At 31.6% G+C, this 14757-nt stretch overlaps 1 protein-coding gene across 1 annotated transcript in view; it reads left to right on the forward strand.

Moving 5' to 3' along the window:
- The window catches only part of LOC139516230 (thyrostimulin alpha-2 subunit-like), a 17582-nt gene extending 3079 nt beyond the window's left edge, over positions 1-14503 (forward strand). Inside the window, exons 2-3 of the mRNA XM_071306220.1 lie at positions 11692-11867; positions 12899-14503. Of these exons, the coding sequence (XP_071162321.1) occupies positions 11692-11867; positions 12899-12994 (272 nt within the window). The 3' untranslated portion in view covers positions 12995-14503. The remainder of the gene's footprint in view (positions 1-11691; positions 11868-12898) is intronic.
- The last annotated feature ends 254 nt before the right edge of the window (positions 14504-14757 follow it).

The raw sequence follows: 14757 nt of genomic DNA on the forward strand, positions 1-14757 counted from the left end.
GGTACCTTTGATAATTATTTACACCACTGGGTCGATACCACTGCTGGTTGACGTTTCGTCCCCGAGGGTATCACCAGCCTAGTAGTCATCACTTCAATGTTGACATGAATATCAATTATGTAGTCATTTTAAAAAAATTCCTGTTGACAAAACTTTGAATTTTTTTTAAAACTAAGGATTTTCCTATGCCAGGAATAGATTACCTTAGCCGTGTTCGGCACAATTTTGGAATTTTGGAAGATGTTTTGTACTTTTTTGGTATATATTATGAGTTATATTATCAGCAAATTGTCATTGAAATGCATGAGTCTGTATGATGTATAACAAAAAAACTTTTTCCAAGCCAATCAGTCTGGTTGAGTATTTTTCCAAGTCCATGAGTCCTATTTAACATCTTGCCTTATGATGATACTACCTTGAGTTTTCCCTAGTTTTCTTACTATGTTGTTTTGACGATGGTTTAATGCTTCCTGTTTTTCAAATGCATGCTTTTTTCTTTAGACATAAACACCACTGATAGGTTTCAGGATATGAGTCTATGAACATAACATAACGTTTATCTATTTATCTGTCAGAAAATGCTGATTTTTCATCTGAAAAGTTATAGGTATTCTTATGATTTATAGCTTGTCCCAATCCTGGCCTACTATAAGTTGAGATAAATAATTTTATTTTCTGGTGACCCATCAATGAATACTATAATCTGAAGCTTGGGATTGTCATACTAAATATTATTTTAACATATTGCAATTCTCCTTATAGCACCTGAATATGAGAAAGTAGAAAAGCTTTTTCATTTCGACCAAAAATAGCTGTCCTGTAAAAGAAGTAACATAATCACAGCATTTTGATTTGATTGCATAATGCTACCATACAAGAAGAATATGTGTTGCATACAATATCCTCCGTTTAATTTAGGGGACGTTAATTTCCAACGCAAATGAGAAGAGAGAATGATGTATCCAATTTATAATAATCATAACAATAATAAATGAGTTTTTGATAACCAACAGAACCATCTTTTATATTTCATTAAGCCAATTCGATTTGCTTTACCCATTAACATTGATAAGCTTATCCGATGGTTTTGACACATGATCATAAAGCTACAAATTAATAAGTGAAAACTGGACGTAATAATTCTGAGCAGTACTGATACGTTGACTATTCGGCAAATAAAACTTCCGATTTTTTCCTGCTCTTGAGTCTTGACACATTCCCCTTTTCTTTCACAGTTTTAGTTAGGGATAGACCGCGAAAACACATAGCTGCTGAATTGAGACACATACACATGGTATCTGTCAACCAATTCGTGATCAAGACATAGTGACAAAAAAGAACTATCGATAAGAAAAAACATTTAGGATGTACTTTATACGTGTTATACGCACAGATATTAGTTATGTCTCTGTTGTGTCGTAGTTCTCTATATTGATACGTTTCCCTCAGTTTTAGTTTGTTACCTTTGATTTTTTTTCTCTATCGATTTAAGAATTTTGAACAACGGTATACTACTGTTGCCTTTGTTTAGTGAATATCCCCCATAGAGATTCTTAAAGATATAACAGCTAACTAGTAACGGAATTTTAGTATTAAACGTCCATGTTGATCTTAACATCGAAAATCGGAACAATTATTTATGCAGTAATGATAGACATTTGTCATACTTAATAAGTGTGGTAAATTCATTAGCGTTCAAACAATTTGCTTGCTGTAAATTCAGTACTGTTAAGTAGCTTTTCACACAATACAGTATGATGTTGTTGTTATGTAAAAGTTAATAACAACTACTGAAAAGTTTCAACATTGTTTGAAATGTTTTAATCGACTTTTCCCAACAGTCCTGAATTATCCGCAGTGGATATGTCTTACAACTGACTGTAAAACTTTTCAGATAGAAATTGGTTACCTAAAAGTAAGTAATATGTGAAACAAAAACATTTAACAAATAACAACATTAACTTTAACTGTGTGACTGATATGTGTTGGTCTTTCTTTTAAGAATTCACGAAACCATTCGTTAGAACTTTAGACTGATCATAACTAATATAAAATATCATTTTAACGATATATTTGAAGTGACATTAATGAAAAGGTTTATTAGTATTGACATTGGAAAAGTGGCTGTTTTGTTGCCTTTCAACATTAATTATTTCTTCATTTCATCTGATTCTTAAATATTTTCATTTTATTTGAAGCAAATCGATCGATAACGCGATAAAAGTAGTACTGATGTGTTAATATGTACTGGAAAAAAAATGTTGAGATTTACAAATGATTAAATTTAAGAAAACGTCAAAAATGTCAACGATGCGTTCCTTATATGAATACAACACCTTAAATTATTTAATAAATCGAATCATTGTCTGTCTTATTTGATATATTAACCATAGTATTTATTTATCAAATTTACTGAAGAAAAATGCATTAGGCTGTCGATGATGTTTGAATTGTCTCATAGTAATATCTACAACGTGCCTAAACTATTAAAGTACTTTGATAAATAAAATACGAACGTATGATTGCAGTCAAATAATACAATCTGTTAATTGATTTAGTAAACGACTTTTCAATGGAATTTCGACTTGCACATGCATAAGCATTGTTGACTGTCATACGGTGTCAATTTTAATGATTGAAACCAGGAAGACTTGCAATGCATTCTGAATAAGTTGATATTTGAGGGGATTGGCTGTTTTATTGGTCAGGTTTACTTTTGTGTTCTCAAAAGGAAATTTATCTTTCGGGCTAATGAGGCTATTCCAGAACAATTGTCGTGTGCCATTTCCCCCTAGAGTTCATAAAACAGCAATTTTAAAATTAAGTGGTTAAATGATTATATCGCCACCTTCGTAGTATAATTTAGTTATATTGCAGGTTTTTGTCAGTCACTTCTTTGTTATATCAGCACGTGATTCACACGTACTATACATTGTTATCTGATATAAAAGATTAAGTTAAATGAATGAATCCAGGAAGACTTGCAACGTCCTATGAATAAGTTGACAATTCTCGATACCGGAACCCACCAGTACATCATACTACACATAAAACTAGTAAAATAAAACTAATCAATGATACCAAGCTTTTATTCTGTGCGCGAGACGTGCGTTTCGTTTACAAAAGACTCACGCTAGCATTTAAAACGTAAACATTAGTCTAACTAAAAGTAACAATGGCTACTTATTAAAGCAATGAAAACAAACAATAACAAGGATAAACTAAACACATGTGTTTTGAAAGAATAAAATAATTCAGTTCTAGTACTTTTATCCACTGAGTTGCTCATTACATTTAAAGTAAGAGTATCTCTGCAAAAGAAAGAACTACGGAATTTTGAAACGGCAATTAAAACGGAACATTGAGGTTTACTTCCTTGATCCAGATATTAAGTAATACTTATTAAAATAATGAGTAAATAAACTCATCATAGATACCAGGATTGAAATTTTATATTTACGCCAGACGCGCGTTTCGTGTACAAAAGACTCACCAGTGACGCTTGAATAAAAAAATGTTAAAGGGCCAAGAAAGGACGAAGTTGAAGAGCATACGTACCAACAATTCCTAAGAGTTTTGCCAAATACAGGAAGGAAAGTCTTTAGTACTTCAAAAATTCTAAATTTTGTTAACAGTTTAATTATAATTATGAAGAGATCAATGATAATTCAAGTCAACACAGAAGTGCTGACTACTGGTATTACCTTCGGGGAAATAAATCCCCACCAGCAGTGGCATCGACCCAGTGGTTGTAAATAAACTCATCATAGATACCAGGATTGAAATTTTATATTTCGTCTACAAAAGACTCATCAGTGGTACTTTTCAAGTAAATCCATGGTACATTCGAAGTGATGACTTCAATTACACAAATTAGAGTACTTGGTTCTGAAACCATCTGTACGCAGAAACCCTATCGTGTATATTTTTTTATTAGTATAAATACATGGTTATAAGTAGTACACCTTTCGAATTCATTGGGTTAATACGGTTGATCTGTTTGTCCCCGTATGTATCATCAGTTGGTAGTGCGGCATCCTTTATTCTAAATATTTCCGATGTTTCATACATGCTATGTTCAGGGGTTGCCGTCTGTTTATGTGGTTCATAAGTGTTTCTAGATTTTATATCGTTTAGACCGTTGGTTCTCCCGTTGGAATGGTTTTACACTAGTAATTTTAGGGGCCCTTTATAGCCTGCTGTTCGGTGCAAGCTAAGGCTCCGTGTTGAAGGCCGTACCTTGACCTATCATGGTTTTCTTTTATAAATTGTTACATGGATGGAGAGCATAAAAACAATGCCGTATTTGGCAAAACCTTTTCAACTTTTGATCTTCAGTGCTGTACAACTTTGTACTTTTTTCACTTTCGATCTTTTATATTTGGGCGTTATGTATTCGGGTTTAGTTTTCTGTAATTAGTTAATACTTCAGTTTCATTATGTATATCTCTTTCATATTCATTTGTTAAAATTTACTGTTTGCAATAGCATGAATTGTTCTATATAATAAGAATGTTCTTATCCCGGGCATACAAACAATGCCGTATTTGGCAAAACCTTTTCAACTTTTGATCTTCAGTGCTGTACAACTTTGTACTTTTTTCACTTTCGATCTTTTATATCTGGGCGTCACTAGTGAGTCTTGTGTGGACAAGACGCGTTTTTGGCGTATTGAATTTTAAACCTGATGCTTTTTGTTATCTATTAATCATGCTTTTTATTTGTCTAATATGATCTCCTTTTTATTTGTATTGTAGTCCTGTAATATTATGTTGTCATTTCAATGTTATATTTAACTTTGCCATTAAAGTGCGAGGTTTGGCATGCCATAAAACCAGGTTCAACCCACCACTTTTATTCCCCTTTAAAAGTGTCCTGTACCAAGTCAGGAAGATGGCCATTGTTATAATATTGTTCGTTTCTGTGTGTGTTGCATTTTAACGTTGAGTCGTTTGTGTTTTCTCTTATTTTTGAGATAAGACGTGGCACGGTACTTGTCTATCCCAAATTCATGTATTTGGTTTTGATGTTATATTTGTTATTCTCGTGGTGTTTTGTCTGTTGCTTGGTCCGTTTCTGTGTGTGTTGCGTTTCGGTGTTGTGTCGTTGTTCTCCTCTTATATTTAATGCGTTTCCCTCGGTTTTAGTTTGTTACCCCGATTTTGTTTTTTGTCCATGGATTTATGAGTTTTGAACAGCGGTATACTACTGTTGCCTTTATTTATTGGCACTCATACCACATCTTCCTATATCAATTCACATGATTAAGAAAAAACCTGCCAACGATTTTCGTACAAAACTATTTGTATATATTCTCATTACCAAACCTTCATTCCCGGTAAATAAACTCATCAAAACGGTCTTATTTGCCTGAAAGTAGTCACGACTCAACTACGGTTTATTTAAATTACCAATCCTTTCTAAATTAATCAAACGTCATGTCCAGTGGTTGACCACGTTGTTTTTCTATATACTTTAGTCATATTTCTGAGAAAATATGACAGTTGCCTACAGCTCATTTCGAAACTTTTTTGTTTTTGATGAAAATAAAACAAAAAACAAAAACATCCGTAAAAGGAGAAAAAAATGCCTAATAATACCTTTCAAGCCATATAGGTAAATCGAAAAAAAACCAAGACTGTGCATGCATTGTGATAGCATGTACCAATTTAGAATAGACAGCATTATCATTTTTCCAAATATGTATAATAATGTCAAGCATACTGTTTTTTTAAAGAAGGACCTTAACATATGCAAGTTGCTGCTGAAATATTTCAATATTGGAACATATTAATTTAATGATTGATTATTCACATATCCGTAAATTCAAGTTTTTTCATTCAGATTGATGTTGAAGGATGTTCTTTTAAGGACAGTCTTAAGCAACATGAATTGATGTATATCTAAAAGACATCGTTTAATTACCTCCAATGAAATATATTGTCTAGGTTAAGAATGTCCTTGTTACTTTTTACAATTATCAATACAAAATATTAGTCAAAAGCTACCAAAGTAGTGTATCAACGTTTTAAACAATAAATAAGGGTATATGATCTAACAATCATTCTTCTAAATCTCAAAGCACACATATGAAGCTGTCATTCTTTGGTTTTCAGTATATAGCCCCTATGTGAATTAAATGCAGTGGAAACCATTCGTATTGCATGTTCTTTGCTGAAGATTTAGTAAAATTGTATGCAGAATATATATTACTTTGAAATATCTATGGTATGTGTATTGTAAATTTCCTTGAAGGTTTTCATTAAAATTACTTTTTGTAAAGGTTGATCGCCAATGCAATATCTTATATTAGGTTTGGTAATGATAATTCCTCCTGTCTCTTTAAAATTCAAAAAGCACAAAAAACAGGATTGCAATAAACATCAAATTAAACCAAAGATTTCAAAGTAAAATGTTTGTCAATAGTGTTCTATCCTACATGTTTGATCTATGTAATTATTTCCTCATTGCAATTCAGCAAATGTCTTTCAAAAGGAATACCAATGCTTTCAGAAATAGGATTGCCTCTGTTTAATTGTCTGATCACTGTATACAACTCTTCATAACTGATCTGGTTAATCTTTACAGCTTCCGACATTTAACAAAAATGATGATGTTTAGACGTTTTACTTAATATCAAATTGATTTAGACTGCTAAAACGACTGATTATGCTCACTATCAATGAAATTGTTCTATATTGCTTTAAAACAATTTGTGATGCTATAAGCGATGTCATCATTTTTCATAGAATGATTGAAATGTATCCATTGAATTCATTCAACATATCATTTATCTTTTTAGATCTTGGCCAGAAGTGAAACAATCAACAAATATTAAAGCCAGATATTAATAATGAGATTTTACAAATGTGTTTAAAATTATTTTTTGATGCAACCACAAATAAATCAAAAACCAATCGTTCAGAGAACAATTGAAAGATTATCCGCCAGTAAAGATCTATTTTGATATTAAAATATGAATAATCATTTTAAAATGTCAGTTCCTATGGCTTCATGATGTATAAATATGAATTCAAAGCAAAGGTCAAATTCTGGAACGTCCTATTAAATTATAATCTTGACCTTAATTTCAAGGTCACAAACCAAGGACCTCAAATCAAAAGACCATAGGTCTTTAATATGTATGGTTAATGAGATGATAAATATAAGATGGGCGATAATTCCCATTTATTGTCTACATACTATTTCAACCAAAATGTACAAGTTTCGACATGTCGCAACTAACAATTTAGTAAATAATATGTCGATATGTTATACCGTTTTTGAAAACAAGTAAAGATAAGCCAACATCAAAATTTAGAATTTGACCTTAACCTTTGACTTCGACCTACTTTTCCTTTTTTGGACCAAGGATCTCAAATCAAAAGACCCTAGGTCTCAATCACTTATGGTTTACCAGTTAGAAAGGCATAACACTTATACCAAATGCACAAGGAGAATAACTCTCATTTGAAGTTTCCGGATAGCTACGGTCCAAATAGCCATCCTTATCCTGAAGATATAACGAGCAATTTGGTAAAATAAATTCGTCGTAATTTTTAACGGTTCCGAAGGAGTAGTGGCCACAAGAAAAACAGTGTTTGGGGAGATAACTCTTACCGCGTAAAGTGTTCGATTAAGCAGTGTTAGTTTCAAAAGCGTATAAAAATACGATAACATATTCTAAATATCTAAGCGACATCTTATAAAACAACAACACTACGCAAGAAAAAAATTAGGCGGAAGGAAAAAAATGTATATTGATCATATTTGGATAAATTTATCTTTGAATATCTCGTCCAAGACTTTTCACGATAAAACACATGAAATCATACAAGTATCTGTTTTCACTTAGTCAGGTCAAGTGTAAATTAATATAAATCGGATAGATTTCCCATCGTTATTAAGGGCTAACGAAAATCTTAGTCCCTTCTTGAACCTGTATCCGAGGATTTTAAACATTTTGTCATATTATTTTTCTAGAAAAAAAAATGGTTCAGAGCCCAAAGAAGGCCAAGACAGTTTGGGTTGAATTATTTCAGTCTCTAAGTTGTACAGTATGTTTATATGTTATCTCTGAATCTAAAAATAAAAAAATATCTAGTTAGAAATTTACAAATTCCTGACCTTCAGATCTCTGTAAAATACACAACGATCATTATTAACGGGCTAAGAAAATATACTATACCTTAAGAACTTAACTATAGCAATTTTTTTCTGTTCGTAATCGAAATTAAATAAAGGCAACAGCAGTATACCGCTGTTCGAAATACAGAGCTGATTATTTCACGAACATCACGGGAGTGTCGCGACTATTTTTTTGCCATATAATATAAAAAATAATTAAGTCGTTTTACCGGATAGATTGAACAACTCATTAAAATTCCTAAGCTTATAATAGTGTACGAAAAAAGTTAAAAAGGCAAAGTCAATTAACCAATTTTCTTTTAGTGTATAAAGTACCTAGGTACCTTCACTAAAACAAAACAAATAACATGTATATTATATATTTAGAATATAAAGAGATATTGATAAGTATATTTATACATGAAGATGTCTAACTTTCATAATTTCCGCTTATTCTTTAAATAGTTATTTATTACGACGCACTAGTCTTGTATTTTACACTTCTTGAATGGAAAGCAAATGATAGAAACCACAGATAATTCCCATCATCTTAGATAGAAATAAACATCTTTGGATTATTTCGCCTACTGCCGGCATTAAATTGTGCATTTTGATGTTTTGCCTGTCAACCAATTTTCCTATACAAACAATAACAAGTCTAGTGTTGACAAGGAAAACAATTTTTCCAATAGGTTTACGCTTATGACAAGAGTAACAGCATGAGATAAGAAGAAAAATAGATTCATTTTTGTTTCTAAAGGTCCAGTTGTAAATGACTCATGCATATCCATGAGGGAAAAAAATCAGTAATAAATCTATTTTGGTAATTACTCCAAAGTGGGCCGGCTATTAGGATTGCCACTAACAAATTTTAGTATTTTGGATAGAGAGATTTTCTCCCTTTCAAATGGTCAATCAGGGACCTTTCAAATAGCTGTTACCAGGATTAATTAAGGCAACAGTAGTATACCGCTGTTCGAAATTCACCATTTTTGAACAGTCGAACATTTTTTTTAAATTATGCATGGGTTTTGCTGCCGGATGGGATATTCCCAGTTAAAAAACAGTGTTAACATAGCAAAGTTTACTTGGGGCTCTATGGTGTTGTATATATCTCTAGTTTCTCTTATATCAATATAAGCAATGTAAATGTGTCTGGTCATAGTCCAAGACGTCATTACCAGCCTACTACCAATATAATGTTTCTAAAGTTTGCTGGATCTAAATGTTTCAAATTTCAAATTAAGGAATATATTTCCCTCATGAAAAACTCTAAATCCTTGCCGACTTAGGCGACTTTTCGTGTCAATATATGTAATTAGCTCTTCATCATTTTAATAAATTTTAAGACTTTGTTCGTTTGATGTGTTTGAGATTTGATTTTGCCATTAGTTAAGGGAGTTTCCGTTTTAAAATTTTCCTTGCATTTCAGTATTTTTGTAATTTAACATTTTCCTCTGCTGGTGGACTCTTAGTCCTTAATGTATCGCCAGCACTTTGGTACTGGCATGGACATACTTATATTGTCTTGGTTCTAAATTTCGGAATTTATTATGTCTTCGATCATCACTGAAAGTGATCTTTGTTGTCGAAATGCATATTAGGGGCAGAAAAATCAGTATCGAGAAAGTTGGAAGCCATGCAATTACAAGGACAATTTCTGAAATCGTACTTATACTAAATAAGTGTGTAATTAATGGTTTATTTGTATTGGTGATGGAAGTTAACATTTTGACAAGAGTCAGAAGCATGCATTGTAGGAGACGCTCCTCATCTTTTATATAAGCTTTGGATTTCAAATATTTATGCCACGAGCATCACTGAAGAGACATGTATTGTCGAAATGCGCATCTGGTGCAGGACAATTGGTACCGTTAATGTTATTACTCTGTTCATGCAAAAATTCTCGCATATCTTTGATTGCATGGGATTTGATCATTGCTAAACACTTCTGTTACCTTAAGTGTTTACTAAAAACGACTAAAGAGCTATTTTCATTTACTTTTGTTTGAATAAATACATTAATGGTTCTAATGGTCATAAATAAATGCAAGTTTTGTTTGTTTAAATCATCTTTTGATACAAAAAAATGAAATTCGCATTTTTTAAAATGTTTTACGACGACCGCTCCTTTAAAATACTTGATTAGGAGCACAATCATATCAAGAAGTATATAGTCCATTTTATGAAAAAGGAAATGTGTTATACAGGAAAGTGAAGGGAAGCGAGTCATATCCTTGCATATAAATAACCAAGAAAACTAGCGACAGCAAATGGATATTAACAGGAGTCTCCTGGATAGAGAGGAACCATTGTTGTCGAATGGATTTATCAATGTCATAGTCCATATTTAGAAATCCATTAGTTTTCTTCGCACATGCTTGACTTGATTAATTGCTTTGACAAGTTTTTACCCTTTTTAAATTTGCAAGAGTTTCAGTGAAAATAATCATAGCTACGATCTTTCAATGGGTATATATTTATGAACTTTTAAATGTGAACTTTGAGTAAAACACGTACAATAAGTCAAAAAACAACAAAAGCTGTTTTTAATTGATTAAAGTGACAACAAAACAGTTTCCCATTAATAATACATCCTTCAGGAGTAAATCATTATGTTTTGGGGTTACATTATTTATGATGTATACAATAAACTAATATGGGAAACACCAGTTAATGAAATACTGTGACAGGGGATAAAGGATACATTTTATTGTCTCGTCTTCTTTGATTACTTCATTTGTTTAATACAAGATCACGCGAGATTTCAGTTTTGATTACATGCATCAGAGAACTAAGTTTCGAGATAACAACCGATATCGAAATCAAACATGAAAAATATCTCGTACAATATAAATAGTTAATGTCTGATTGACGATAAAACAGACAATGAATAAGAATAAAACTTGCATTGTAATGTTGACGAAACAAACTTTTCGTATCTAACTATATATAATGTCATGCATATAATTTCAGACACGTGTATTAAATAAAAGCAAATCGTACAACACCTTCTGAAAAACTAATATCAAAACTCAGATATGGGCACGACCTTCAACAATGAGAAAAAAATATATCGTATCGTCAGCTGTAAAATGCCCCTACATGAAATATGATAAAAAAAATACTAACTGCATAACTTACACTTTTACCTTTTATATAAGCTTGGGATTTAAATTTGTTGGCCACGAGCATCACTGAAGAGACATGTATTGTCGAAATGCGCAGCTGGTGTAGGAAAATTGGTACCGTTAATGTTATTACACAATACAGATTACGAAAAAGTCAATTATGACAGACATGAACCGGCGACAACCAAAGAACTTCCCGTTAATCAAACATCCATGAGGATTAGATTATCATTTTATTGAGTTTTATTATTTATGATGTATATAATATACCCATATTGGCAGCCGAAGTTCATAAATTAATTTGACAATGGACGAAGAATACATTTCATACACTTAATTGACACAGTTTTTTCCCTTAAACTTTTTATATGTATATATATATATGATTATGGTTAGTTCCATTTTGACAATTCAATTTTTTTGTTTATTTCAGGTCATTCCAGAAGTGTACAGATACCAGGTTGTGTTGAATTTAATGTGACTACCACTGCATGCCGCGGGTTTTGTCTTTCTTATGCCATACCATCACCATCTAGAACACTTTTAACAAATCCACTGCATCAAGTAACTTCAAGGGCAGAATGTTGCAGTATAGAAGCAACACATGATGTAAGTATAATAAATATTCTGAAGCTTTGACAATTAAATGAATATCGGAGAAGGATATAAACACCCTTCCGCAGCACATGCAATCATCTCCAGGTTTTGGTTGTCTCATCCTCGTCCTTTGTTTTTGGCTTGGCCTTATTAGGCTATAATGCCCCTTTGGTATAGTCCGCCTCTTTTTACCGACACCTGTGATATTACAATCAGACAAAATAATCTTACTAATTTGGTTTTCTTCACGTATAACGATGACAACTTGGCATAACCCAACTGTTCGCAGGGTTACATCATCATTACCCCTGGACTAAAATATTCATATGTTTAATCAAATTCGTAGAAAAAATTAATGTCCTGAAAGTCTCCTTAGAAATTTGATAAAAATTTGGTACTACAGTAACTAATTATAAAATCGTTCAACTGCATACTTGACTTTCTCAGTAAAATTGATAGGAAATTCTTTGCTGCAGTTGAAGGATTCTTTTTAAATGTCAGGAAGTCAACAAGCTTATGTAAGTATTTTTAGGACTTCACTTAAGATCTGTAGACATCTTATCGTTGAACACAGGAAACTGTAATTGAGTAAAGAAATATGAAAGTGAAGCAATAATCTATATATCAATATGAAATGCCTTGATTGTCCGAAAATATCTGATAATGTTTATATTATTGATTTGCTTTCTTTTCTCTTATTGTTTTCCGAATATATTTCCCGTTCGCATTCACGAGATAACAAATAGATAGTGCAAGTAAACTAAAAAACAAACGACTTTGGTTTACGATGAAAATAAATAATTTCTTAAATAACTTTCACAAAAAAAAATATCAATGGGCTATCGAACTAACACACATCTTTCTTAAGTTTACAATCCTGGTCATACGAGTAGATTGCATTTTGATGTACTAATAAAAAAGAACAGTCATTATATCATATATCATATACCACAATAAAAATTCCCTAATAGTGCCTTTCACTAGCACATCAGGTCAAAGGTAAAATAATGGTACGGATAAAATGATTTCAATTTTGTTTTCAGGTAGTTGTTGCCGTGCGATGCATAGACGGTGTCAGAGAAGTGACTTTTAAATCAGCAACGACGTGTGCCTGTAATTTATGTCGGCGGAACTGGTGACGTATTATACTCCATCCATTCTTGTGATATATGCTGAATCTCAACCTAAACCAATGTCTGACTGATCAACTCCAAATAGTGGAAAACTTATATGAATCACTCGTGAAAAGTCGTATTACAGCTTCCAAGAATGCTTATATGACATATTTTGAATTGACCGATTCATGTGTTCATTATATCTTTACTGTTGTAGTGAACATACCCTTTGCGGTTTTATCTGTCTTTAATACTCACTCATAACCAACAGCTATATGCTATACAATTATGCTATGTAATATGGTTGGTTATTTAGGGTGCTTGGTTGTGATAAATTTTTTTGTGTCTTTAAATGTTGAAAAATATTTTTACATGTTTTTGAAATGTTGTAATCAAAATTAGAAACAAGGAGATGTGGTATAAAAGTACATTTCAATGTCTGTTTTATTGTTAGAATTTGTAATGAACATGTTTTTTTTTAGATATTTATATCGGGTATAAGCCTTTGATAAAGTAAGCAAATACCATAAAAGACAAGACTCCACCACAGCAAAAAAGAAAAAGAAAAAAAAACCACGACGAACTAACAAACAATAAGTTTGAATGAAGAGGTTCTAAAACGTGTTGTAAATATTTATTCTATGAGAGGTTTCACTACCACAGACCTCGACTTTTATCAAATTTTTGGGAAATCGACTATAATTAAATGTATCACTATTCTATACTTTCAGGAGTAAGTTTTTTTACAATTTGATAATACGCATTTTCATATCACCAGAATAATATTTCTTATACAAAATGGCAAAAATATCTGAATACAGAATAGTTTGATAGAATGTAATATTTTATGAATCCAAACGTTTTCAAAGTTTGGAGTGAAGCTGTTTTGAACACATCGCAGACTATGATTTATTATATATGAACTATGGAAAGAGATAAACACATCTTAAATACATTAAAAAGATAATTTACTACTATGCTTTGAATATTTTTCTGGTACATATTTGTTTATCAAATATTAAGTGTTATTTTTGCGTGCATCTTGAATATATAATTGACAATTTTTACCACCCAACCTCAAAAGAAAAAAAAAATAAAGACATGTAACATTTGTTAATATGAAATACGGTTTTAATTTTTTTTTTAACGTATAAACAGTAAATTAACCGTAGATGAAATTCAAAATTCAAAAATGGGCTGTAGTATAAGATTTCCCAACTTAATTATTATTGAATTTGTGATTGCTTGTCAAATGGTATTGAATCATGTGTAACCGCAATATTTTATGAATGTAATTTATTTCTGCGTTTTCTTTAGAAGAATCATATCGGGAAACACATGTATACTGTGTATACCATGTGTTAGCACTTTCTTTATTAGCGGATCACAAGCCTCGCCTTTATTTTCTAAGCTCAACATTTCAACTGAGAATGAAGAACATGTGTGATAAATGTTATGAATGTATTTACTATTTATTTTATGTACTATTGTACGATTGTAAAAACAGTTATATTTCATTTTTTCGATTGTTAATTTAAATGCAGAAATAAATATTTTTTGAAAAAAATACTCGTATAGTCACGTTACTTAAGCCTGTGGAGCTTGAACCATATTTTATAACTTATTTATTGCTAGCTCATGTGGCTATATGAACCAATGCAAATACTTGGTACCGTCGGCGTCGGATCATCTTATAACAAATCGACCACAATTAAAATTAATCTATAAAATAAGTTTTAGGAGTAAAAAGAACAATAAAAACATCGACCTCCAAGGCAAATTTAAAA

The sequence above is a fragment of the Mytilus edulis genome, chromosome 3 (assembly GCF_963676685.1).
Source record: "Mytilus edulis chromosome 3, xbMytEdul2.2, whole genome shotgun sequence".
NCBI classification, from domain to species: Eukaryota; Metazoa; Mollusca; class Bivalvia; order Mytilida; family Mytilidae; genus Mytilus; species Mytilus edulis.